This window comes from Panthera onca, chromosome D4 (genome assembly GCF_046562875.1).
Source record: "Panthera onca isolate mPanOnc1 chromosome D4, mPanOnc1 haplotype 2, whole genome shotgun sequence".
Taxonomy (NCBI): domain Eukaryota; kingdom Metazoa; phylum Chordata; class Mammalia; order Carnivora; family Felidae; genus Panthera; species Panthera onca.
The window spans coordinates 87,398,766-87,426,201 of record NC_138351.1 but is presented as its reverse complement, the minus strand read 5'-3'; the positions used below and the strand labels follow the sequence as shown (position 1 = coordinate 87,426,201).

General features: G+C 55.1%; 1 protein-coding gene across 23 annotated transcripts in view; it reads right to left on the bottom strand.

Moving 5' to 3' along the window:
* DNM1 (dynamin 1) overlaps positions 1-21,889 on the bottom strand; it is a 44,162-nt gene extending 22,273 nt beyond the window's left edge. For 12 of the 23 annotated variants that reach the window (XR_014135986.1, XR_009602752.3, XR_009602749.3 and 9 more), the window contains exons 1-10: positions 21,574-21,888; positions 8,807-8,880; positions 8,341-8,490; positions 7,772-7,975; positions 7,439-7,537; positions 7,182-7,342; positions 5,981-6,123; positions 5,735-5,870; positions 5,489-5,556; positions 2,443-2,581 (exon numbers count right to left, since the gene is read on the bottom strand). Coding sequence is in view for 16 of the 23 variants with exons in the window: in XM_081790955.1 (XP_081647081.1) it covers positions 2,443-2,581; positions 5,489-5,556; positions 5,735-5,870; positions 5,981-6,123; positions 7,182-7,342; positions 7,439-7,537; positions 7,772-7,975; positions 8,341-8,490; positions 8,807-8,880; positions 21,574-21,734 (1,335 nt within the window). In the remaining 7 variants the exon portion in view is untranslated. Of the gene's footprint in view, positions 1-2,442; positions 2,582-4,217; positions 4,357-5,488; positions 5,557-5,734; positions 5,871-5,980; positions 6,124-7,181; positions 7,343-7,438; positions 7,538-7,771; positions 7,976-8,340; positions 8,491-8,806; positions 8,881-21,573 lie in introns of all 23 variants that reach the window. The other 11 variants (XM_081790956.1, XM_060608501.3, XM_060608492.3 and 8 more) reach the window with 2 other exon arrangements.
* Positions 21,890-27,436: the final 5,547 nt, after the last annotated feature.

Here is a 27,436-nt window from a genome sequence, read left to right as displayed (position 1 = left end):
GTCTCTCTGTCTCTCTCAGAAATAAATACACACTAAAAAAAAAAAAAAAAAAAAAAGATGTTCTTTGTCAGATTATTTATAATATTGAATAACTGGAGACAATTTAAATGTTCACCAATAGGAAAACCGTTATGTCAACCATGATACACCTATTCAGTAGAGTGTTATGCAACCATTAAAAAATGTTTATGTTGACTATGTGATAATACCCCCCAAAATGTGTGCTACTAAAAGAAAAAGCAGAATGCTAGTATGTTTACAGTGTGACTACCTAACAGAGTAAATAAACCTACATAGAGAAAAAGATATTTGGAGGAATAAGTAGGTAACACTTTCTGGGCAGCACTCTTGTGGAAGTTACCAAAATCGTGAAATGCTCATCTCTCTCGACTAGGCGATTCTCTGGGTAAAAGTTTGCTCTAAAGGAACAACAGGAGAGGCATCTGGATGGCTCAGTCGGGTAAGCGTCCGGCTCTTGATTCAGCTCAGGTCATGACCTCACGGTTGGTGAGATCGAGCCCCGCGTTGGGCTCTGCGCTGACAGCACGAAGCCTGCTTGGGATTCTCTCTCTCTCCCTCTCCCTCTCTCTCTCTCTCTCTCTCTCTAAATAAATAAACATTAAACCAAAGAAGAAGCAACAGGACATATGTTGTAAATACATCTATAAGGATGTTCGCTGCAGCACTGTTTGTAAGAGAAAAAGAAGTTTGAAACAATCTAAATGTCAAGAGGTATTGAATATGTAGATCACAGCCCATTTCTACCGTGGGCTACGATTCAGCAGTTCAAGGGCACATCTTCCTGTAGCTACATTCCCATGACACACTGCTTGGTAAAAAAGAGTTCCCGAATCAGTGTGTGGAGTATGGTCCATTTAGGTTAAACTGGCATATATACGTAATTAGTTAGGAAGCGTGGTCCAGGCATTTTTTCTTATCTTTAGAGTTGTTCAATTGTGGGGATTTGCTTTCTCTGTGCTGCTTGAATATTTTTATAACAATCCTGCGTGATCAGAACAAAATCAAGAAGGATCGTTTCTTTTTCTTTTTCTTTTTTTCTTTCTTTCTTTCTTTCTTTTTTTTTTTTTAAAGGAGTGTATATTGCAAGAAATGTACAAAAATCTCCATGGTGGCTCCCTGGAAAGGGAGGGGGGTGGCCTTCTCTCTAAGCCTTGGCGTTTACCAAACTTTTAAAATGAAGAATGTACTGGTTTTACAATTAAAAGGCAAAGTTAAGAAAAAAATGTAGTCATACCTCGTCTTCGTTTGTAAAGAGATTTGAGGCAGCTTAAACTAAACTCGGTATTTTTAAAAATTTAACAAAAGTGAGATTGTGTGGCTTAGTAGTCAAGGTGCAGTGGGACCATGACTCAGATGTCGTGGTAAAAACTATGCAGTGGGGAGTCCAGCCCAGATTTTATTCCACCTGAAACAGGGATGCAGTGGCTGTTAATTTGCTTACCGTCTGCATTAGGCATGAAAAGTGGGCAAAGTGATAGAGGATAACGGTGGGGGGGGGGTGCACATGACTAATTATGTACGAGCCATGAAAACCCATGTATTTGAAACATGAAGTTGGGGCAGAAGGGCCCCCACCTCCCAGCATAGGGAGCTTTTTCAAGTACAGGTGAGGCTGGGCTCTCCCTGAGATTCTGATTCAGCCAGCTGGGCAGGGACATTTGAATTCTGGAAAAGTTCCCTCAGGCAACTGATTCTCATGCACTCCCCCGAGGGAAGAACTGTGTTGGGAATATCTGGCTAAAAATCCTCAAAATGCCCCAAAGTAGACAAATAGGAAGAAGGCATCTAAAAGGTCACAGACCCAAAAGAGGCTGACCCTGTCGAATGCATATGGATTACTAGAAAGTGAGTAATCCAATATGCTTTTAGGCAAATTTGTTTTAAGGAACTGGGATAGTTCCCCGACTCCAGGAGGCCCTGATCCCAGGTCTATTCCCTCAGCTTTCCTAAATCAGAACCCCACTCTGCTCTTCTTGTCTGAGACTCAGTTTGTTCATCTGTAAAATGGGGATAATACTACCCACTTCTTAGGGTTGTTGAGAGGCTAACGTGAGATAAAAAGGATAAGCACTTAGCTCGGTGCTTGGCACATAATAGGTGCTCAATAAATAGAAGCTGTCCCCTTAGCATTGTCGCCATTGTCATTCTTATTGGTGAAAAGGGGCCACTGAGGATGCGCGGGTTGGGGTGGTCTTCTGGCAGAGATGGGGGCCTAAAAGGATCATAAATTTAAACAGACCCAGGGTGATAAGCTGGCACGAAACTTAAGGGCCCGGAGTCACCTGGCCAGCACAGGTGTTTGGGTCCACGTGGGTGGCCGAGAGGCTGCCGGGTCTGTTCAGCAGATGGTTCTGCCCACGGGAGTCCCTGGCCATGAGGAAGGGACGGCCAGGCCCAGCCCCGCCCTGGTGGCCGTCATACCTTTTCGCTACACTTTCTGATGGTGGCCGTGAGCTCACTGACTACCATATCCACACACTTGATACTGGGCTCTTTGAGCTTCTGCACCTGCTTTTTCACTGTGGCTTCAAAAGCGAGGTCAGGTGTGAAGAGGCCCGTCCTGCACCCGGGGAGGAGGAGGGGACAGGAGGAGAAGCAGCCATGGGCAGGGCCGGGAGAAGGAAGGGGAGTGAAAGCCAAGCAGAGCCAGGATTCAGGAGTGGAGGATGGCACAGGCATGGGGGAAAAGAGAGAGACACCGACACAGAGAAAGAGAGAACAGAAGACAATGTGAGTGTGGGACCGGCCCTCCCTACCGCCCCCCAGGGCCGGCACCTCCTAGGAGCGGCCAAGTATCTTGAAGGGTTCTGTGGGTATGGGGCGGGGGGAGGGGGCTTCTGAGGGACCAACCCCCTGTTCTGTCCAAGGCCCCTTACTGAGTTCAGATCCTCTCCCCAGGGCTTGGCGTCCTCCACCCCCAGCTACCCTGAGCGGGCCCTCTCTGTCTTTCCTGATGCTATCTTTGTCCCAGCCTTGAGTCCTCCTAAGGGGCTGGCCCAGGCCAGGACCCCACCCACCCATTCTGTTCAGTTCTAGGTTTGCCAGCACCTCCTGCATTCACTTCATCCTGGACTCCCAAGCCCAGCACAATTCCGTACGTCCACCAGGATTACTGCATCCAGCTGCCCAGGCTGTGCACTGCAAAACTCCAGGGGGCTCCATTTGCATAGACTGTGGTGCAAATGATGCCTCCTGGAGTTGCAGGGTAGCTGCCTGACCTCCACTCTCCAGCTCCCTACTCTACTCCTGCCCTTCCCTTTCTCCTCAAGGGGCATCCTTTGCCTCTCTTCCAAAAGGGTCTGGAGAACTCAGCTGGGAAAGACAGAGAGAGAAGAGGAAAGACAGAAAGAGTGGAGGTGGTAGAGAGGGGCCAGGGCAGTAGTAAAGAGAGGAAAGGAAGGGAGGCTGGGGGGTGGAATTAAACAAGGACTGGATTTGGAGTCCAAAGCCGTGGCTTCGAGTAACAGCTCTGCCACCTGCTGGCTCATATGACCTTGGACAAGTCACTTGATCTCCTAAGCCTCAGTCTTCCTGCTGTGACATGGGCGCCATCCTCCCTGCCCTGCCCTTCCCTCCTTGCGTGGTTCTGTGAGGCTCAGATGACATAGCAGATGGAAGAGGATTCTGTCCCTGGAAGGTTGGATGTGGATGGAAGGGAAGGGCAGGGTCCTGAGTAAGGCTAGGGTGGGAATGGGGGTGGGGGATGAAGGACAGTGGGGAGTCAGGTACCTGCCAGACCTGGGTCCTCTGCACCCCTCTGGCCATCCAGATCCCCAGAGCAGCAGCCAAGTAGGCCCTGTAGCTCTCCTGTCTGCAGGGCTAAGGTGTCCCCAAGACCCCTCCCTGGAGCCCCTAGAGATGACCTCACCTCTGAGGGCAGGAAGAGGGCTCAGGGCCCTTCAAGGCCTATTCTCCCTGAGCTGGGGGAGCTCTTGGTGGGCTCTCAGGACAAGAGCCACCATCACACCTGTCTTATCAATGTCTGTTCCCTGTGCCTGGGGGCCAGGAGGTGGGTAAGGCCCCCTCGGAGAGGCCCCCCATCTTGGTCTGTGGTGGCCTGCCTCCCCCACCCCGCTGAGGTCTGTACATGCTACCGAGGAGGCAGTGGGGGGTGTGGGAAAGGAGAGCCTGGCAGCAATGCAGGATGGGGGCAGAGGCGGGGGGGGGGGGGGGGCTGGCCCGGGCCACCGGGTTACCTTCTTGGTGCACTGTCTAACCGTGCTGATTAGCTCCGAGATAACCATGTCCACACACTTGAGACACGGTTCTCGGATCTTCTTCACCTGCTTTTTCACAATGGTCTCAAAGGCCATGTCTGGGGTAAAGAGCCCCGTTCTGAACGCCCGGAACGGGAGAAGGGCACAGTGTCACAGGCCAGCTCCTACCAGGAGTGCCAGGTCAGGGCCCCACCTCGACCACCTGAACTCTGCCCTTGGGGTCCTCCCACTACCCCTCTCTGGGCTTCAGTGTCCTTCTCTGTAAAATGGGCAGGAGGGATTTGAATGAAGGACATTCCATGGATGCTCTTTGGGGGCAAGACAAGGTCTGCTTATAATTATCATGTATGTCCGGCTTGCTCTTAAGATTCTATTCATACAAAAGGTTCTATGACCAGAAATGGTATGAAAAATGCCAAACTGGGTTCTCTTTAGGAGCCTTTCTGGGAATAAAACATTTTATTTTAAGCTGAGGAGCGATATATATATATTTTTTTCTGTGCCTCAGCCAATGCAGTTATCAGTCTGTAAATTCCATACCAAACCTTGGAATTCAACCTGTATAAAAGCAGGGACATTTTGTCTTGTTCACTGCCTGGCACATAGCAGATGCTTTAAATTTTCTTGTTGAATGAACAGTGTAGATCTGGGTCCTTGAAGGGGGCTAAGCTTTTAAGGAACAATCTTTTTTTCCAGTCCCCCCTTCCTGTTCCAAAGGCAGTGGGGTTAGCTAGAAGGAGGGAAGTGATGTAGAATGGGGCCCACTTTGGGCTAATGGGACTATGGGAGGATCTGGAGGGTTGAGAGGCCCTGTCCTATCATAAAAGGACACAGACCAATACCTCGATGCTCCATCCCAGGCCCTCCCCAGTTGTGTGGCCAGCTGTGTGCAGCTACCTGGATAGGACTGGGGGAAGCTGTCTCATCCTGAGGACAGGCAGGGGCCCAAGCCCAGAGAAGCTTCCCCAGCCACTTATGTCCTGGGCTCTGCCCGCCTGGTCCAGCCTCCAGGCCCTGCTCCCAGGGACAGCAAAGGAGGACAGCAGGTGCGGGGAGGGAGCGGCCCAGGCCTCCCGTCCACCTCCCCCAGCTCGAGCCCATTTGAGCTGGAAGCCAGAAGGGGTTGAGGGGATTGGGGACCAGAGCTCTTGGTCCTTCCTGAGGGCGGCTCACTTCACTACTCCCTGTGCCGTGGCACCAGAACCCCTGCCTTCCAGGGCTCAGCCCCCTTCCCCAGTCCCAATACGTGCCTAATGCCATGGATATTCTTGATGGCGTAGCTGATCTCTCTTCGGAGCTCCTTCTCATCAAACTCCATCTGTGTAGGAGAGCCAGAGACAGCCGGTCAGGGCCTTCCTCCTCCCTGGAAGGCCAAGACAGAGGCCCCACACCCGGGGCTGGGTGCCAGGTCAGCAAAGATATGTGTGAAAGTCCTGGGAGAAGGGTGGTAGTTCTAAGCCTCCCCTCTCCCCCCGCCCCCGGGGAGACCATCCTACCTTGACTAGCTCAAAGGGGAAGCGCTCATGGAAGATCCGGTTGATGCGGGCTCCCCCTGACAGTTCATAGGTGTCGATCTGGTCCCCTGAGCCCTCAATGCGCTTCTCAAAGTCCACGGCAAACTGCTGGACCATCCTGGGGGGAGAGTGGTGCGATGTCAGGAGCCTAGTGGAGGGAGCCCTGGGCGAACCCCGCGCTGGAGGGCAGCTCAGTGCCAGGGAGTCAGAAGTTGGGGAGGGCCTCACTGCAGCAGAGCCTTGGTCTTGCGAGCTGGGTCATCAGGCCGGAAGTTCTTGTACTCCTCCACCTCCTTCTCGATGGACAGAAGCTGGCTCTGCAGCTTGTTCCGAAGCCCCGGCAGGGTGTCCCGGATGTGGTTGGTCAGTTGCTGGGGCGGGGATGAGACAAGGGTTAAGGCCATGGGCACCAACACAGATGCCCACGGGGTCAAGCAGGGACCAGGATTCCCGGGGGCGGTGGAGGGGGGGGGGACTGTGGGTGTGGTCAGGTTGAGAGCTGCAGAAGGCAGCCATGACCCTGCCCACTACTGCCCTGCCTACGAGAAGGAAAGCTGCCCAGGGCAGGGCCTGGCATACAGGGGGGTATTAACTAAATTCATAAGCGAATAATACAAGTTTCAACAGAAGCCAGAAGTCTAGATTTTTATTTGAAATTACCTGATTTTTGACTAACAATATTTTTAGACACGATGAGGGCCAAATAAAATCTCTCTGGGACAGGGATGGCTGGGGGGGGGGCTGTCCCCTTGTACCCTCTGGGTTTAGGCCTCCTGTAAGGTAATTCTCAAGTACTGGGGCTCGCTCTGGCTCGGTCCCCACACACAGTATCTCCCTGAAGCTACACAGGGATCTTATGAAATGGGGCCTTATTCCCATCATCAGGATTTTACAGAAATGGAGGTTCAGAGAGCTCAAGTGTCAGGTCTGTGGCCTCCAGAGTTCCCAATTCTGCCCCTACACCACCCTGCCTTCCCCACTGCCTCCCTTCCATCATCACATACACACATGCCTCAGTTCTGGAAGCCCCATTCCAGATGGAGAAACATCTTAGGGAAGGCCCTGGGATCGCCCATCCCTGTCTCCAGACGAGCCTCTCTCCGTTTCAGAAGGAAGCAAGGTCTTCGGCCAAGTACACTCTAGTGATGGCCCCCAAACCCAAGCCCTTGTCAGTGCCACCTCCACACAAGGTCTGGGTCTTCTCTCCACCCGCAGGGGCTACAGGGCTCCCTTTCCAGGCCCCTGTCAGGGAAAAGTCAGCAAAGCTCTGGTGCTACCTCACGGTGGGTGGGGCTGTGGGCAAGTTGCTTTGTTTTCTGGGGCTCAGTTCGTACGCACGATGTGGACGCTAACCTCTGTTGGCCACCCTCCCAAAACACATGTAAATGATTCTGTCCTCATGCTGGTTTCCCCAGGCCTGAGCTTCTACCTGGTTGAGGACCTTCTGCAGGTAGGGCGTGCCCATGCGGTCAGCCAAGTGGCGGTAGGACGGATGGGAGAGGAAGAACTTGCGTTCAGCGGCCAAGGCCGCCGTGATGTCCTTCTTGCCATCAATGTCCTTCTGGCTCCGGTTCACCACCCCAATGTAGCCTGTAGAAGGGGGTCCAGGTCAGGGGCAACCAGCCTTGCACAGGGCGGGGTGACAGGGAAGGGCAGTGGAGCGGGTCAGGGGAGGAGCCTGCCTACCTCTGCGCAGGGGGAGCAGTTTGTTCTCCAGCACATCACGGGCATCTGTGCCCTCGTCCATTAGGTCCAGCTTGGTGATGACCCCGATGGTGCGCTGGCCTGAAGGGGAGGGCAGCAGGAGAGGGCCGTCTACACCTGCACTTGCCCTCCCATGGGACCCACATGCACCCCGACTGCCATCCCGCTCCCCACATCTCCCTCCCCACGCCCTCCCTCCCCCACTGCCTGCCTCTGCTCTTCCGCCTCATTCATTCTTCACAGAGCAGCTCCCTCCGCCTGGCACTGAGGGTAGACCCCCAGGGCCTTGCACTTCTGCTGCCCTTAGGAACCTACCCTGGGGGTCCACCTCCTTGGCAACCTTCAGAGCATCGGAGTTGGCCAGGTCGGAGTTGGCCGGGGATACAGCCAGGATGAGGCAGTTCTCTTTGGTGACGAACTGCATAAGCATGTCCCGGATCTGGAACTCGATGTCAGGAGGTTGGTCCCCCACCGGGACCTTGGTCATTCCGGGCAGGTCCACCAGTGTCAGGTTCAGCACTGGACAGGGCGGCGAGAGGGCGGGCTCAAGGCGAGGGGCGTGGCCGTGGGCGGGCGGATTAAGGAACAGGGCCGGGTTTAGAGAGGATCCATTTGGGAGTTTGGCGGCAGGTGGACGGGATTAGGGAAACGCGGGGCTAAAGCGGCGGCCCGTTAAAGGCGTGGCCAGGGGTGGGCGGAGTCATGGCAGGGTGGAGCTTGGGGGTAGGACGGGCAGAGGAGGGGTCGCTGTGGGGGCGGAGTCTGCAGGAGGCGCGGAGCCCGCCTTAGGAGGAACGAGCAAGGGGGCGTGGCCAAGACTCAGTCCCGGGGGCGGAGCTAAGCGAGGGAGCCAGGAGGCCGGGGGCGGGGCCGCGTCTCCTCACCGTGCGGCGAGTAGACGCGGAGGTTGATCGGCACCGGCGAGATGCCCTTGTTAGTGCCAGTGACTCGGTCGGTCTCAGCCTCGATCTCCAGACGCACCTCCTCAAAGTCGGTGAATTTCTTCCCCTTGCAGTGCAAGAATTCGGCATATTCTGCCCCCAAAGTGTGGGTGGGGTGGAGGGAAGAAGGGTAGATGGGTAAGCATCTTAGCCCGGAACCCACCTGGGACCCATCTTCCACTGGGAATAGACCCCCACACACCCCCAAATACCGCCTTCTCTTCCCTTCCTCTCCACAACAACGCCAGGTCTAACGTTATGCATTTTTGTTCCCCACTGTCCTGGTGGGGAATCTCGGGCCAAAGTCACACAGCAAGCAAGTTCAGCGGCTAGGTTGGACTCCTCCCTGGGGGATAGGGTGGGGGACTGAAGAGGCCCGGTGGGGATGCTCGTGGACGAAAGCGCGTACCTGTGGTGGCATTGACCAGCTGCAGGACCAGGGGGCGTCGGGTGACGATGCCTGACCCTCGGGGCAGGAAGTCTCTGCAATGAGTTGGGAGTGAGAGGAGGGTCAAGGCCTGTCCCAGGGGCACCTGTCCTGCCACCGGGAGCTCCAAAGCTCTCCTAAAGTGCCCACTACACCTTAGCCTGAGGGTTTCAGGTCACTAAGGGGAGATGACAGGCAAGAAAGGTGGAAAGAACCTCCCCCATGTACCCTGGGTCACAGATTTATGCGTGTGAGCTGCCAGGAGACAAGACTAATAACTCCCAGATTTCTCTCAGGTATGCTCTGTGTTGCTTCTGGGCCAACAAGTCCCTGCCTCAACCCAGGCACTGCCATTCAATCGAGGCGCGGGGTACCCCACATGCCCAAGTGTCCAGTGGCCACAGAGTGCATCTCAAGGAAATGGAGCTGCACCTTCTTCCCTCCCTTCCGCTGTGGGGAAAGGCAGCATCTCACTTCCCCTTCCCAGGGCCCCATCTGGCTGGGGTTGAGGATGAGGGGGGCATGGGGGAAAGGAGGAAGCAAGGACAAGAATTCATGCTTCTTAAGTGCCTACTGCATGCCAGGCTCTTTGTAGGCAATCTCTCGTGATATTGCCTTGTGAGGTAGGTGCCATTATTATTATTTTTATTTTAAATATTTATTTATTTATTTATTTATGGAAGAGCGCAAGCCAGGGAGGGGCAGAGAGAAGGGGAGAGAGGATCCAAAGTGGGATCTGCGCTGACAGGCTGACAGCAGTGAGCCCAATGTGGGGTTTGAACTCACGAACTGTGAGATCATGACCTGAGCTGAGGTCGGATGCTCAACCCACTGAACCCCTCAGGCGCCCCGGTAGGTGCCATTATTATCCCCATTTTGCAGATAAGGAAACTGAGGCTCAGAGGTGTTTAGGTTGCACAGTTAGTATCTAGCAGAGCAGACCCTGGATGCAGATCTGTTTGACTCTGCAGTGAGGGCTCCTTGCCCTTCAGTCCCCTGAAGACCCAGTCTTTGAAGGACTGGACCTGAGCTTCCCAAAGTCGCCCCTTGCCCTAGACCTGATGTCTATACCTCAGATTTCTGCTTGTGCCAGTGTGAACCTCAGCAGTCCTTTTGGCTAACCCTTGTGGGTGGATTCTCTGTCCTGTCAGCTCTTCTCATATCCCCGCCTGCCCTTGGCCCCACCCAGGCCAGCACAAGCATGAGGGTGGGCACCTCTTCAGGGACCAGGCTGTCAGAACTGCAGTCACGGGATCCTCAGGACCCAGGAAAGGGGGAGCAGGCTACAGCCTGAGGGGACCATAGGGCTCCAGCTGGCCACCTCATTCATGGAGAGGCACATGGAGGCCCAAGAAGGGGAAAAGACACATTCAAGTTCCTATAGGACCTGGACAGAGCCCGAGAAGAACCCAGGCCTCCTACCCCCAGCTCAGAGCCTGACCGGGACCACACAGCTTTTTGCACCACCCCCCGGCCCCCACTCCCTAGCCTGGAGGGTCCCGGGCACAACAGAGTAGGCCCAGGCTCCTGGGTTCAAGGTCTCTTCTTGGGCCCTGGGGAGGACTCTCTCATCCTGTTCTCACCCTGCCCCTCCTTTGGGGAGGTTAGAGGCTAATAGGGAGGAGTCAGCCACTTCAATGAGGAAGGAGAAGGATGATGAATCCTGCATTTATTCATTGTTTCCAGGTGCTAGGCAAGCACTTTTCATTTTTGCAAGACTAAGCCTCTGAAGGGCAGGACTGGCGTCTTTCTGTCCACCACTGTATCCCACTGTCCAGCCCAAGGCTTAGCACCCAAGAGGTACTTAATAAACGTTGACTGAAATCCCCAGGTCCTCAAAACAGTGCTCTGATATGGAAATTGCTTTACAGATGAGGCATCTGAGGGTCAGAGAGGTGAAGGGACTTGTCAAGGTCATCCAGATGGGAATGGCAGAGCTAGGATTCAAACCCAAGGGTCTGTGGGGCCCCAGAGCCTGGGAACTTCCCTGTCAAAGTGTGCTGCTCCTTCAATCCAAGAAGCCAGACGTGGCTTTTTATGTAATTCAATTAAATTCAGTCTAGGACATATTTGGGAGCAGCTGCTCTGTGCCAGGCCCTGTGCTGGGCCCTGGGGAAGCGAGATGATGAGTCAGACCGCTCCCTACCCGGAGGAGGAGCTCACAGTGTGGTGGGAGAGACAGACAAGTAAACAGATAATGCAATACAGTGTGACATGTGCTGGGACGGAGGTGCACCAGTCAGCAGAGAGAAGGAGGGGATTAACGGGGGTGGGGGGGGGGTTCCTGTCTCTATCTCTGCCATCCTTTACTCATTCCTTTGGGAGGGGTGACCCTCTAGTATTTGGGATCCCCCAGGGCTGTGGAGATAGGACATCTGTTCTCAGAGGCTGGGTTTGGGTTGGGCTTGGGGGCCTGGGGTCCACCCTTTTCCCCACCCGCTCCTCACCCAGCGATACCATGGCAACAGTAGTTGCCACGGAAACTGCAGGAGGGGCTGGAAAGGATGGGACTCCCCATAGAAAGCCCCCCACGCAGAGACATGGACCTTCCCTGGAGCTCTTCCCTGAGAGGCCTCCCCTGCACAGATGGGCCCACTTGGTCCCTGCCGACCTGCAGGTCAGAGGTCAACGAGGTGCCATCTAGAGGGTAAGGGAGCGGCGCCCAGGGCCCAGCTGGAAGGGTGGTCAGGGGTCTGGGCCAGCCTGCCCCAAGTCACTGCCTCCCCAGGGCTACTTAAGGGACAAGCAGCTTAAGGGAAGCAGAGATTAGAGGGGCAGGGCTATGTGTGGGAGTAGAGCCCCTCCTCAGACCAGGATCTCGTGCGGCCAGGGTGGGGATGGAGGTGCCTGAGTGGGGGGAGAGGCCCCGTCTCTATCACGGCCCAGGTTCTCAGAGTGAGGGCCTCACATGGCCTGCACTCGAATCCCTGGGCTCGAATCCCGCCTTGGCCATTCTGCCGCCTGGTGCCCTTGGGCAAGGTGTTTCACTCTCTGGGCCTCAAAGCCCTCAGCTGCAAACTGGCCTTATAGAAACCGGGCATTATCCTCTAGCACACGTGGGCTGCAAGAAGGCCCAGCAGCCTCGGGGCGGGGGCATGGAAAAAGCGTCGCCTGGGTCTGGTACACAGTAGGTGCTCAGCAGCCCCCTCTCTAGGAGGGTTCCCAAATGTCACCAAGGAACACAGATCCCACAGAACCCTCTGACGGCCTCCTCCAGGCACGACTCGGATCTCTGGACTCTGACCACGAAATGTTAGATGGAAATGATGAACACTGAGGAGAAGTTTTCAGAGACCATGTCATTCCCCCATTATTGTCCAGAGGTGGGGACAGAGGCCCAGAGAGGGGCAGGGAGGTGCAATGAGGGAGGAAGTGGCCTATCGGGGCTCAGGGCTCCAGGCCCGGGCAGGTGCAAAGAGCGCCAGCGGGTTCGCACGTCCAGACTGTGAGCTCCTTTCTCCCCGCTGGACTCCTGCGCTCACCAGAGGCCTGGCACATAGTAGGTGCTCAGGCGATGCTCAAAGGACCAAGCATGGCTAAATAGCTCCATGGCTCCTCCTTCCCACCTGGACACACTGTCCCACAGCGCTCTGATAAAGTGGGGGTTCGGGCCTGATCTGGCCTCCGGCCAGCGCCACCCTGCACCTCCCACCCAGCTCCTGCTTAGGCTGAGGGAGGACAGAACAGGTGCCCGGAGAAAAGCGTGCTGGGCCCACCAGCCTCGGGGGCCACGTGGGAGGGGTGCGTGGTGGCATGCCAGCTCTCCCTGCTCATTCTGGACAGATGGTGGCTTCCCGAGGAGGCCTTGCCTTGCCATCTGCAGAGGCACCTTCAAACCTGAAGCACAGGGAGGATGAAATGCACACCCCTCAGGACCTCTGAGCGCCGCACGCTCCCTGCCTGATTTGGTGCTGTCACGCCCAGAGGGGTCCGGAGAAAGTACACCAAGCGTCCAAAGTGACCCTCCCCTACTCTACTCTCATACCTGAGATCTGTGGCCAGAGCTCAGGGACCCTGCTTCCCCCGTCCTGTGGAATGCAAACACCACCAGAAAGCGGCATGTTTGGTCTGTACCCAGTCTTGCTTCTAAGCCTCCTGTTTCCTGGGCTTGGCCCGGCGTTGAATGTCAGCTGCCACTCAGGAGCTGTGTGGTTGTAGACACATGGCTATACCTCTCTGAACCTCAGTGTCCACGTCAGTAAAATGGGTTGCTGTGAGGCTTATATAACTTGAGGCCTGAATCAATGGTAGCTATTATGGTTATAAATAATATAACTTGTCGAGCAAGCTGGGAACACGGGCTGGGCTCCCACCAAATGATGCAGCAGGGAGGAAGTTGGAAGGTGGGTCTCCCGGGGGCTGGCCGGAAGAGTGGGCGGGTGGGCCAGGATATTTCCAGCCAAATCTTGCCCCTGAAAGCGGAAGGTAAGGGAGGCGGGCAGGCTCTGAGGTGCCCTCTGAAGCACGGAGCTGGGGTGGAGGCGAGGAAGCGGGTGGGCCAAGAAATACAGTTGGGAGGAGGTGAGGCCGCCTCCAGGCAAGAAGTCCCTCTCTGTTCCCATTATCCCAGGAGGCCCCAGGCATGCCCACATCACACAGCCTGTGAATTTCCAGCTGCGGTTTGAACATTTCAGGGCAGTCCTGGCCTGGCTTCTCCTGATGCTCTGATGTCCTGAGAGCAGGCACCGGGCTGCTCCTGTTTACCAGTGTCCCCAGCCCCCAGCATGGAGCAGGGCAGGTAGCTGGCACTCGAGGTAGCCCAGCTGGCCAAAAGAATGATTTGAAGACGAGCTCCTCCAGTTTTCCCACCATCACCCTCATTGTAGAGGTGTGGAAACTGAGGCACAAGGCGGGAAAGAGTGTTGTCCAAGACCACAGTGCAAGTTGGTGACTGGGTAGGACTGGCACGTGGGGGTCTGGACTCTGAGTACACACTCTCCCCTCAGCAACCACTTTCCCTACTAAAAAAAATCCATGATCTTTCCTTTCTCCTCCTTCCCTCCTTCATCCCTTCTTTCCCTCCTTTCCAGTGTTGATGACTTTATATTTTCAAGATGGAAATAGATTTCTGTTTTGCCTCCTACTTATAAAAGTCGTATGTTCTCCCTTTGAAAACATATTCAGAAAATACACAAAATGTTTAAAAATAAAGCGCAACCATCACCCCAACACCTGGGGCTCTCCATTGTAAACATTTTATCATTTACAATAATAATCATGGCAAACACTGATGGATCGGGCGCTGCTGGTCAGGGGCTCCGCCAGGCACTTGAAAATCTGCATCATCACGAGGCTTCTTTTTGGGGTGATGGAAGTGTTTTAAAATTAGATTGTGATGATGGCTGCACAACCGTGTAAATGCACTAAAAATCATCGAGCTGCGCACCACAAACAGGTGAATTTTATGGCATGCAAGCTGTACCTCAATAAAGCTGTTTAAGAAATCTCCACCCGCTTTTATTTTTAAGATTTTATTTTTAAGGAATCTCTCCACCCAACGCGGGGCTCGAACTCACGACCCTCGGATCAAGAGTCGCATTCTTTACTGACTGAGCCTGCTTAGGTGTCCCCTGCATCCTCTTGATTGCTCCTTGCAAGGCTGGGTGAGGCTGGTGGGACGGGAGACGAGGTCAGGTACCCCTCACGTGCCCATACATGCATCGGCCGCCGGTGACACTTAAGTAGAGGCTCTGTTTGCCTAACAGCTCATCAAGGACATTCATCAAGTCATCCAATATGGAGCTACATCTGGATGCTCATTTCTTATCACCAGCAGCTTGATGTGAAAGTATCGTATTTCCCTGCTCCGCACCTCAGTTTCCCCATCAGTGAAATGGGCACAACCCAGCAGCTCCCTCCTAGGGCTGCTGAGATCCCTGCTGTGGGAGGGTCTAATGGAGGGTGTCCATTGGTGGTGCCACACGAGCCATCTGGTGCTTGTAGGCGAGGTGCCTTGTGTGTGTGCTAGGGAGCATTTCACTCCTTCAGATTTGGGACTCGGGTCAGAGGTGAGTGCGCATTCACCTGCTGAGATTTTTCTCCCCATCCTGGCTGGTGGCCTCAGTCCCCTGTGCTCAGACCAGACACACCTGAGCCAGAGTCATGAAAGGGTTGGGGCACTAATAAACAGGTAAAATGTCCCTGGTAACTGCGGTTGGAACCGCTGTTGGCTAGGAGCCCTCAGCCCAAGGCAGTGGCCTCGCTCTTCCTCCGCAGCCCCTCATCGTAGGAGAAAACTGAGCCCTACCCCACACACCGAGGGTCAGGTCACAGGGGAGAGGGTGGTCAGGGAAGACATCCTGGAGGAGGTATTGGCTGATGTGAGACTTTGAGGATGAGCCAGTGAAGGAGGAAGACGAAGGCACGGTGAAGGTGAGGACCCATTTTTTCCCATGAACTGTAAGCTACGAGGGCGCACCTGCAGGGAGAGGCTGGACGGGAAGCGAGGCTGGGTAAGGCAGGCAGGCCTCAGGGGCCCAAATCGGGAGCAGGAGCGAGGGCTCTGTCTGGAGGGCAGGGGCCAAGGAGGGCGTTAAGCGGAGGGGATCAGATTGGGAGGCCACAGAGAGTTCCATGCTGCCGGGTGGAGGATGGGTTGGGGGCACGAGAGAAGGCTGCCCCAGGAGCTAAGACAAAGGAGGCGGCAGCTGAGATACAGAGAGGTGGGTGGGCCGGGGGCCGGATCCACAGGGTTTGGGCCCGACTCGCGTGGGGAGGATGACACAGGAGGGGAGGCCGGTCCAGGAGCCTTTGGCCAGGGCAGTGGGAAGATGCCACTTCCTTAAACGCCCTCCGAGGCCAACAGTCCTTTTCTCTGGTGCCTGTAGTAATTAATCCCAAGTTGCCAGAGCTGCCTTCCCCGTACAGCTCTTGCTCCTTTCTTGGATTCCGGTCCGGGGAGGGGTAAGGGTCCAGAGAGACAACCAGGGAGAGCAGAGGGGAAGCTGAGGGGTGTGACACGTACCCACACGGGTGGGGGTGAAGACGGTGGACGCTGACCCAGAGGCAGGAGACCGGGGCAGTTTCCTGTCCTGCCTCTAATTCCAGTGCTGTGGGGCTTCAGGCAGGTCCCTACCCTCTCTGAGCCATCTCGCCATTTGAAAACCCGGGATGATAGTCTGCCTCTCCTACTAACGGGCTGTTGGTTCCAAGAAAATAATGAGCACTGCCCTTGGACGTGGGGAATCAGGGCCCCTGCCCAGTCCTTTAGGGGGGTCGCTTTTTGGATCTCTAGAGCAAGGGGCCCCCAGGGGCCGAGGGTCCCAGCTGGAGCCTATGTACCCTTCCTAGGCCACACTGGCGTGTTCTGGAATTTCCTGTTGGTCTCAAGCCCTCCCTCAGGGTCTGACCTAACTGTTAGGGGCAGTCCCAGGCCCAAGGGGGGATCCTTTCTGCTACCACAGACAGAGCTCAGATGTGAGGGCTGGGTGTCCACATGGGAGCCCAGGAAGCCCCTTGTGGTGCAGGCTGGAGTAAGAGACAGGGGCAGGTCGGGGAGAGGGGCCACCTGTCCCCACACTCTACCTCCCATCGCGGAGCTCTGAGGAGCCTGAAATTCTAATTCAAACCCGGTCGGCCAGGTCGTTCTGAAGGTGTGTTTGCCAAGGTGGGAGGACAGAGTGTATCGTATTCAGCAATCCCTTCGCTTGATTTGTAACTGGAATATTTAGACATATGGCACGTGGGCCTCCCTTCCCGCTCTTGTTTCACGCCTGATAACACTGTGCCCTAGACCGGCCTCCTCCGCAAAGGCCCCCTGCATCCCCTCCCCCGAGGTTCTGACCTTCTGACCCCGGCCAAGGTCTGGGAAACTCGATTCTATTGGAGCCGGGATCAGATGCTGTCTGCCAGAGTCACCTTTCATGCCTGACTCCTTGGGGGCCACTGGGTAGGGTGGGGGTTTGGAAAAGGTGTTCTTTGGCCTGGTCTCACTGGGGCCTCCACTCCTCACTCGGTGACACTGCTGTTTGTCTGGCTTCTCGAACCCACGGGGGGCTCTTTCCCTCCTTGGGCCTTTGCTCAGGTGGGACCCTGAACCTGGAGTGTGTTCACCCCTTTGCCTGACCGGGTCCCTTTCTTGTTCATGTCCAGCCTCAATGGCCACCTCCTCGGGGGTCCACACAACAAAAGAGCTCTTTGTGTCATCTAGTGTCTGTCTGTCCTGCTCAGTTGTGAACTCCCACCCCCCACCCCCCAGCCCCCAGAGAAGGGATGGGTCCTGCTTGCTCACAGCTGTATCCCTAGGGCCTGGCACACTGTAAGTGCCCAGCAAACGTCAGTCCCCTCCGTCCCCTCCAGTCAGTGACTTTCTACCTACGATGTCTCAGATATCCCCTAATCCTCTTTGGCCTCAGTCTCCAAATCTGGGAAATGGAACCATTCAAGAGGGGCTCTCAGAGGCCAGAGACCAGCACCAAGCCTGTGCTGGGCTGAGAATGTAGAGGAAGGGGCAAGGAGGTTGGTAGGAGGCAGGGAGCCTGAGCAGGGGTAGAGGCAAGAGGCACTAGGGAAACCCAACACCTTGCCTCTCAGAGCCGCCTCCTGGCAGAAGCCCACCCACCAGACCCCCTGCCCTCCCTGCACCCCGGCCTCCCAGCTGGTTCGGATGGAACAGAACGGGCACATCCTCTGTGCTAGGCCTTACCCTGAGTGTTTTGTGGGCATTATCTCAACACTCGGCACAGTCCCATGGGGGAGGTGCTATTATTATCCCCATTTTGCCGATGAGGAAAGAGCAGCTGAGCAGGGTTTAAGAAACATGTCCAAGGTCACTCAGCTTATAAGTAGTAGAGCCGAGCTACAAACCCAGGGTCGATTCCAGAGACCGAGCTCTCAGCCCCTCTGCCACATTCCCACCGGCCTTGGCCTCCCCAGGGACCAAGAAGGGAGGAAGAGGGGCCACTATCCACTTGTCCAGTCGACCGGGCACCAGAGCGAGGGGAGCAGAGCCTGAAAGCTTGCCCCGGGACACCCCGCTCTTGGGACTGGACAGGTGTCGCAGGGAGGGGGCACGTAGCCAGGGGCAGACAGAGGGTGGCCCGGGGCAGCAGGCATCTGCTCACAAAATGCTGGGGTGTCTTGGGCCCCCCGCACCCCTCTGTCTGCACTTACCCCGAGATGATCTCATCTACTCCCATGGGTTTAAATCTCACCTCTACTGGGACTTCCAAATTTACATTTCCAGCCCGCCCTCCCCTGAGCTTCAGGCTTGCATCACCACACGGCCCACCTTACACTTCAGACTGAACATGTTCAAAAGCAAGCTCCCAATCTTACCCCCGTGCCTGCTCCTCCCGTCCTCCGATAATGGCACCAACACCCACCCAGAGTCAAAAACACTGATGTCAGCCTTGAGTCCCCTTTCTTCACCCTCCCCATCCCCATCCCAGCAAGTCTTGTGGGGACTTCCCTCCAAAATGTCCCCTGAAGCCCACCATTCTCCGCCTCCCCACTGTGAGAGCCCTGGGCCAGGCTCCCCGACGGCTCTGGCTCACCGCAGCAGCCTCCTCCCCTGTCCCTCACCCCCTCCCCAACTTACACACTTGCTGGAGTCAGCTCAAGGCGCTCTACTACTTAAAAGCTTCTGGCAATAATTAAAATGCACCCAACTCCTCATCGTAGCCTCAGGGCCTTGTAGACCCACCCCCTGCCCATCTCTCTCTGATGCCTTGTTGCCCTTGCCCACCAAACAACCAGCTACCGTGGCTCCTTTCTGTTCTTTGAACACACCAAATGTATTAGTGCCCCAGGGCCGTTGCCTTTGCTCCCTCCGCCTAGAATGCTTCCCCGTCCCATGGCTTCTCATCTCAGATGCTACCCCCTCCTAGAAATCTTCTCTGACCTCCCTGTGGAAAGCGGCCCTTCTTCCTTCCACGGGACTGACCACATTCTCCGGTTGCCTTCCTCATATACCTGTCCCTGTGTTTACTATTTCAGAGGTTTCCCCCTCTGGAATGCAAAGCTTTTGTCTTTTCCACCCTGGAATCTCCAGTGCTGTGACACTGTGGACACTCTAAGAATGTCCGAGTGACTAAATGAATTAGCCTCAGTTTCCCCTTCTTTCAAAATGGGATGAAGAAAGAGCATAGGCCCAGAGAAGTCCTAGCAGCGTCCTGGGCAGCTGCGGGGCCACTTCCGTTGCACAGCTGCCAGCAGGGCCCCCCCCCGCCCCGGGGTGCCCAGGAGCCCGGGCTGGCCCGGAGCAGCCTCTGCTTCCCCTGGTGCATTTTCCACTTCCTCTCCATGGGGTGTTGGCTCCTGGGAAGCCCCAGGAGGCTGAAAGGCTGTTACCATGCTCACCAGTCTGGGGACCCAGCCCTCGGAGGAGAGGCCGGGAGCCCTTGACACCCCGCCTATCCTCCTGCAGGGCCACTGTCAGGTGCAGGAGGCATAAGAGGGCCCAGGGCTCCCGGAACAGAGTCCACATCTTGCTCCAGTCAACAAGCTAACAGCGGCTACAGTCAGCTGGGGCCTGGCTGGTCTGCTGGACAGCGAACTCCAGGAAGACAGGGGCCAGGTCTGCCCTAGCACGCATGGGTCCCCAAACCTAACTGACCATCAGCAGCTCCCTCCCAACACGGGCTTTTCCACCCAGGGACTCACCGGAGCCCTGCGCCACCCTCTCAGGAAGGCAGGGCAGCCACTGCCAGTGTTCCCATCCCACAGATGGGGAAAATGGAGGCCCATGCTCCTGCATGTCCCCGTGTCTGGTTCAGGGCCTGGTTCTCGGGGGCTCTTAAGATTGACATTAGGAACCTGGGCTTTGGAATATAATAGATGCTGTCCTTCCTGGCTGTGTGACTCTGGGTCTGTTTCCCCATCTGCAGGATGGGCACCATGGTACCTGCCTCATGGGGCTGTTGTGAGCCGTCCCGAGAAGAATGGTGTGGGGCACGCGAGAAGGGCTCAGCAGATGGGGGCTGAGGTCACCTCCCCCCCACCCCCGCCTCGGCCCAGGGCACACAGCCTGCAATAAGCAGGCGTTCAGCAAATGTTCAATGGATGAAGGTAGGACTATGATCTGTACACGTAAAGTGCTGCATTTCCATGGGTGCCATTAAAGCACTAAGGCCTCTGGGCTTTACTGTCTCCAGAGTCCCCCCACTCCCTCACCCTGACTGCTGGGCCACAGGGAAGGGGCCCATCTGTGTATCTCTTGCCGGTTTGTCTCTGCAGCTCTGGGGGGGGGGGGGTCACGTGAGCAGGAGGGGGGCTCTGTGGGAGCAGGTCCCCAAGAGACAGACGGCCTCCCCCTCTGCTGACCAGATGGGCCCAGCCGCCCCCAATGGTGGCTTTCCCATGTCTCCCAGATACACTGCTCCAGTCAGAACCCTTCCCTTGAGCCCCAGGGCTGCCCCTGGTCTTCTCAGTCATATGAGGGGCAGGAGCAACCATCCAGTCCAGCTGTCCTCATTAGAGGTGGGGAAACAGGCTCAGAGAGGGCAAGTGATTGGTCTGAGGCGTCACAGCAGAACCTGGCTTGGATCCAGGATGTCTCCTTAGAACCGCTGCCCTCTGAGGGAGGGGGCCTCTGCCTCCCTCGCCAGTGGCTCCCTCAGCCTGGAAGGTCACTGGGAGAAAGCTAGGGTTTCTGAAGAAGGTGAGGGAGGGACATGCCAGAGTGCGGAGGCCAGTGTCACTGCCTTCTCCCTGTCTGCCCAGCCCCCCTCCCCCTCCCGGGAGAGCGTCATCCTCTTCTCAGCACGGAAAAGCCATCCCCGCGTCCATTTTATTTGGGGAGCCTGGGCAAGGGGTCACGACCCTACCTGCCCCCCTAAACCCAGGACCTTTTGTCTTTGAGGTTGCCCCCCACTCCCTGCCACCTGGCCCTCCCAGCGCCCTGTGGGATCAGAGGCAGGAGGGGGATTAGGTTCTGCAAATGGCTCCCCCCTCCCCGCCATCCTGCTTCCCTGTCTTAGTCATCTCTGCCCTCCGCCGCCTTCTCCCTCCATTACAAGCCCTCTGCCAGGCCCCGGGGAGAGCGACGGCGGCAGGCGCCCCCCACCCCGGGGCGGCGGCGGAGCCAGCGGCCGGCGGCTCGCAAGAGGATCAGAAGCGGTCTCACCGCCACCCCCATCCTGGTCCTGCAGCTCCCCCGACCCCCCCCCCCCCCCCCCCCGGCCGCTGCGCTGCGCACGGATGGCGGCGGGAGCTGCAGAGGTGTGTGTGTGTGTGTGTGTGTGTGTGTGTGTGTGTGTGTGTGTGAGGGGGGAGGCTGTGCCTGGTCCTTGATGCCCGGGGGCTGTGTCCTCTCCCAGGGACACAGCTGGGGAGAGGGTTCCCAGCCTTGGCCCAGGGATCCTCATGGGGGAGGGAGCTGTCTTCCGTGGAGCCCAGGGCCGGGGAGCACTGCCCCTGGGGTGCTGCCCGCTCCGGGGAACGCGGGAGCCGAAGGGAGGCGCTGAGTAATGCAGGCCCCCTTGGTGCCTATACTGGGGGAGGGGGGACCCTTTGCCAGGGTCTCTTAGCAGAGCGCCGTCTTCCCTAAAGGATGTGGCAGAGGAGGGGGGCGTGATACCGTGGCCGGTGGCTTGACGACGTTTGCGGGCAAGCGGGGGGCGCTGCTGCCCCTGAGGGGCTCTCGGGGAGGGGGGGCCGCCTCCTTCTGGCTGGAGGTGGGGGGCGCGCCGTCCGCGGGTACAGCGCCAAGGGCTGCGAGGTCGCGGTGCCGTCGGGGCTGGGGGGGTGGGGGGCGGAGGCCCGGGGGCCCGGGCGGGGGGAGTCCCCGCTCCGAGGCGCGCCGCTCCTACCTGCCGACGAAATTCTCGAGCACCGAGCTCTTGCCGGCGCTCTGGCCGCCCACCACGGCGATCTGTGGCAGGTCGAGGTCCGCGTTCTGGCCGATAGCGGAGAAGGCGTCTTGCAGCCGGTTGACCAGCGGGATGAGATCCTCCATGCCGCGGTTCCCCATGGCTGCGGCGGGCCCCGCGGGCTACGATCCGGCCGCCGCTCCGGCTCCCGGCTCCGGCTCCCGGCTCCGGCTCCTGCTCCGGCTCCGCCGCTGCAGCCGCGCGCTCCGACTGCCTGTGCCGCGGACCCCCCGCCCCTCCGGGAGTGGATCGGAGCTCTGCGTCAGGATGCCGCCAGAGGGCGCCCACGGCGCTGCGGGATGGCAGTCGTGCGCAGGTGCAGCCTGCGGCACCATGGGGATTGTAGTTTTCTTCATCTGCGGGTTTGGGGCGCTGGAGCCGTGTCTGGCGGGGAGGCTCTGATGCTGCAAAGCGGTATCATTCCTGGAAATGGGCGAGGTGTACCCCTAGTGCCGGGCCTCTTGGATAATGGTCATGGCTGTCTCACTCAATCTTACAGATGAGGAAACTGAGGCTTGGAAAGAGATGGGTCTCCTTCAAGGTCACAGTATCCTGACCTGGAGTTCCACTTGGCCTTATTGCTTTCTTCTACTCTGGGTTCTGATACTAATTCATGGCGGCATGCCCCTGCCCGCCTTTGGGTTTCAGTTTCCCTGTTTCTAGAAGGAGAAAGAACATTAATTCAACAAATATTTACTGAGCACCTACCAAAACCCAGTCCCTGTTGTAGGCAGTAGAGATACAGCAGTAAACAAGACCAACAAAGTCTCCACCCTTACAGATCTTACGTTGGGTGCTGGAGACAGACAGCAAACGAATAACCAGGTGAATGAAATAGTAATAGTGAAAATAGTTTATACCAATAGTGATGGAAGAAATAAACAGGATGTGAAGAGAGGTACCTGTGTTGGGTGCGCAGGTCTACTTAGCCTGGGAGGAGTTGGGTGGTTCTCTGAAAAGGTGACATTTGAGAAGAGACCTAGATGATGAGAAGGAGCCAGCCACAGGCAGATCAGGAGGGGAGAGCAGGCCAAACTGAATGAACAGCAAGTATAAGGGCCCTGACCCTCGCAAGGCCTTCTTCCGAGAGTGGGGACTTCTTGTCCTAGAGAGTGTCAGACTTTGCCCCAACCCATCGGGGTGCTGGTAAAATTTGGATTTGAATCCAGGACTCCTATCTATCTACCCTATCTATCCCTTTCACACGGAGAGACCAGGGGCCGCAGGCCTAGCCATTCACCTCTGCATTTAAGAAACCTCATTTGGACAGCCCACAAAGAGTCTAGGGAAGAGAGGTCAGCATACCCTGTGCTGCTGGGCATCAGCAGGTCACCCTGTATGTGAATGTGAGGGGTGGGGGTGGGGGCCACTGCTGGGAGGGCAGCGGCCTGGGAATCAGAGACTGTCATTCATTCACCCATTTAATGCCTATTAACTGAGCCAGGCGCTATGCTAGACCCCAGAGATAAAGCAGTAGGCAAAATGAACAAAGTCCTTACCCATACGTGGAAAAAGAGAGAATGAAGCCAATGAATATGACTCTGTCAGATCGTGATGGGTGCTTTGGAAAGTAAGAAAGCTGGGGAAAGTCAGGGGCAGGGGAGTGTTTTTTAGGGTGATGAGCATAAGATTCTGGTACAAATGTAAGCAGAGACCTGAAGGAAGTAAGGAAACGACCCGCGTGGACATCTAGGTGTGGGGGGTGGGGTGGGGCTGGGGGTTCCAGGCAAGCAGAGGAAACTGAACAGACCTTGCCCCAGGAGCTTGGCCTGGGCTTTAGTCAAGCTGTGTGATTCAGGTGCTCACATGTCTCTGGGCCTCAGTTATCTAATCTGGGTAATGGGGATAATGAGAGAATAGAATCCCTGTGAGAGCCTGGCCCTGGCCTGGTGCTCAGGAGAACGTTATTAAACCAGTGCTTTGAGCCCTCCTGGCAGCTGGAGCTTCAGCTACCCACGATGCTCATCTTGAACAGCTGCTTAGAGCCAGCCACTTTATGATGTTCTGAGAACCAGAGAGGGCGGAGAGGAAGCCTGGAGTGGAGCCATTAGTTTGGGGAGGGGGTGCAGTTTACAGATGTCTGCCCGGAGGGGCACCATCATGGCTGGGTTGTTTTCCCTAATTACAGTAGTGAAACTTACTGTAAAAGACTTAGCAAATATTTGAAAGCGTCTGGTCATCCTCCCACCCACAGATAACTGTTATTTATAGTTTTAATTATTATTATTTTACAGGGGGGAGAGAGGGGCAGAGGCAGAGAGAGAGAGAGAGACAGAGAGAGAGAGACAGAGGGAATCTCAAGCAGTCTCCCCACTCAGTGCAGAGCCCAGTTTGGGGCTTGATCCCACAACGCTGAAATCATGACCTGAGCTGAAATCAAGAGTTGGATGCTTAACTGACTGAGCCACCCGGGGGGTCCTTATAATTTTTATAGTGTTTATTCTGTGGGTTTTTCCATATATATTCATTTTATTTGACTTTGTTTTTACAGAAATGGGATCATACTATAGGTCTGGTACTGCTGTATCACTGATGCAGCAAGACCAGCTGCTTGGGCATCACCTGGGGTTTGTCAGAAATGTGGAATCTCAGGCTCTACTCATGATCTGTTGGGTCATAACCTGCGATTAACAAGAACCAAGAGCCCCAAAAGATTCCCATTCCTTCCCCAGATACCCTATTCCTTCAACTCCTATTGAAGTTGGAGAAACTCTGATATATATTATTATATGCACCTTGGGATCGGGTGGGGAGTTGGGGGAGGGTTTTAACAAAATCATTCTATGATTTACCTGGAAAAAAGATGTTATATGATTGGGAATTTGGCAAGACATTTTTTTTTTGTAAAGCATGACAGTGTTGGGGACTTGTGCTATGGAGGCATTAAAATATATTCCAAAACTGTAATAATTACATTATATGGTAGCATCATGGGGAGAGATGGGTAGATTCCTGGAGCAGAATAGGTCTGGACATAGATCTTTGTGAGCCTAAGAGTTCATTACATAATAAAGGTGCAGCTCGAATTAGAGGCAAGAAAGAGGCCTCCAGGTGATGGTACAGCCTCAGACTTCATTTCAGATGCAAGGAGATGGGGTTTCTCTTTTGCCTCAGAATCTAGTCCACTGGGGGGCTTTGCCAGCAAGGTATTGGTTAAAAGCAATTAATACGGAGTCTAGTGCTGAACAGGGTCCCCAACGAGTTACCAGCCATTATCTTGTCTGGTCTTCAAGGAGTCAGCACAGAGTCGGATACATTTTTAAAAATTCACTCCTTTCCCATGATAAAGTCATCCAAACCCATCACAGTAAAGTAGAAAAAAGAAAAGTGAAAGCGCTCCACTACACATGTATATTTATTTTTTCCAAAACCAGGATCGTAATTGTGTATACGGTTGTGTAACCTGCTGAGTTCACTTCACATCATATTGTGAGTGTTTACATACCCTTTGAAACACAATTTTTCAAATCAAGTATATATATTTATTTATTTTCAGGAATAGAATTTAGTGATTCGTCACTTATACATAACACCCAGTGCTCATCTCAACCAGTGTCCTCCTTAATGCCCCTCATCCCTTTACCCCTTCCTCCCACCTAACACCCCGCTAGCAACCCTCAGTTTGTTCTCTGTATTTAAGAGTCTTATGGTCTGTCTCCCTCTCTGTTTTTATATTATTTTTGCTTCCCTTCCCTTAGTTTCATCTGTGTTTCAAAATTTTTTTAAATGTTTATTCATTTTTGAAAGACAGAGAGAGACAGAGCACAAGCAGGGGTGGGGCAGAGAGAGAGGGGAACACAGAATCCGAAGCAGGATCCAGGCTCCAACCTGCCAGCACAGAGCCCGATGTGGGGCTCGAACTCACGAACAGTGAGATCATGACCTGAGCTGAAGCCGGACGCTCAAACGACTGAGCCACCCAGGTGCCCCATATGTTCATCTGTTTTTATCTTCAATTCCACATCTGAGTGAAATCATATGATATTTGTCTTTCTTGACTGACTTATTTTGCCTAGCATAATACACTCTAGTTCCACCCACGTTGTTGCAAATGGCAAGGTTTCATTCTTTTTGATCGTCAAATAATATTCTATTGAATATATATACCACATCTTCTTTATCCATTCATCAGTTGATGGACATTTGGGCTCTGAAAGCATAATTTCTTTTTTTTCAAATTTTAATGTTTATTCATTTTTGAGAGGCAGAGAGCAAGCAGGGGAGGGGCTGAGAAAGAGAGAGAGAGAGAGAGAGAGAGAGAGAGAGAGAGAGAGAGAGAGGAATACAGAATCAGAAGCTCAGAAGCAGGCTCCAGGCTCTGAGCTGTCAGCACAGAACCAATGTGGGCGGAACCCATGAACAGTGAGATCATGACCGAAGCCAAAGTCCCACACTCAACCGACTGAGCCACCCAGCTGTCCCTGAAAGCATAATTTCTCATGGCTGTATGCCTGCCACTCCTTAAGAGGCAGACCCCATGATTTACCTAGCTGTTCCCCTAAAGTTGATTACTTTCCAGACAGCTATTATCAGTAATGTTTCCATGAATGACCTACTGGCTTTAAAAAGTCTTGTTTCTGATTAGTTTCTTGGGCAAGTTTCCTGCAAGAGGGGTTACCAGGTCAAAGGGCAGAACACGTTCAATAGTCTTGATGGAGAATTTACAGATTTTCAGAAAGATGAATCAACACAGGATCACCAGCATGAACATTATTTTTAGTGTTTTGTTTGTTTTTACTCTGGCAATTCACTAAACTCACACTGTGTCAAGTGCCAGTATTAAGCATTACATAATATTATCCTCACACCCACCATGGAAGGGAAGAAGAAACCGGCTCAGAGAGGACTCCCCTGTCAACCCGGGTCACCTAACCAGAAGGTAGTGAAGCCCCGATTCAATTTCTCCAACTTCTGCTGGCACTCAGACCAGGTGTCAGCGTGCTTGGACCTGGGTGGAAGCCTAAGCGATCTTGACTCGGCTCCTTCTCTCCCTCCCCATTGCCTCTGTCTCGGTTCTCACCAGAGTGAGTTTTCTAATCCAGGCGGATGCGATGCCGTCATACCCTAGCGCTCTCTGCCCTGCGGGGATAAAGCCCAAGGCCAGGCCTTCAAAGCTCCCATGCTCCAGGCTGCCCTTCCACCCAAGGGCGCAACGTCCTGCTAACTCGAGCCACTTTCGCGTCTCTAAATCCAGGCCGAATTAGGCACCTGTGCTGCTGCCTGGGGCTGCAGTGGAGCCGGCCCAGAGCTCTAGGACAGAGCTTGTCACACGACTGCAGGGATTGGCTGACACTCAGGTCTTCGCGCCTAGGCGCGCCGGGCGGGCCTCCAGTCTGCGCGCCTCTAGCGCCACCGTGCGCCGTGTCCGCGCACAATTGGCGCTTAATGCAAAAGAAGGGGATTGCCCCCGGCGGTTACCTGCATTGACGACTTTAGGTAATAGAAAAGCGAAAAAGGATCGCTACTTAGGAACCGCCGGTTGTTTGGCTCAGTGACTCCACGTGGGGATGAGGGAGAGGGGCGTGGGGATGCGGGACTGAGTCGTAATTAAAGGGTCCTTGGGGCAGGACAATTTCAGGATCAGGATGAACGCCGTTTTTAATAATTGATCTCGGCCCTCCTCACCCCCTCCCGAGTCAAATCGAATAAACACCTCCAGACGGACCTCGCCACCCCGTTTTAGGGCAAATTCTTCTGTCGACTGTGCTGGTCACCCTCTGGCCCGGTCTAGGTCCCCGAATGTGCAGCTGCCGGCTGCACGGCCCCTCCCACCTCAGCCCCGCGCGGGGCCCCAGGATCGCGG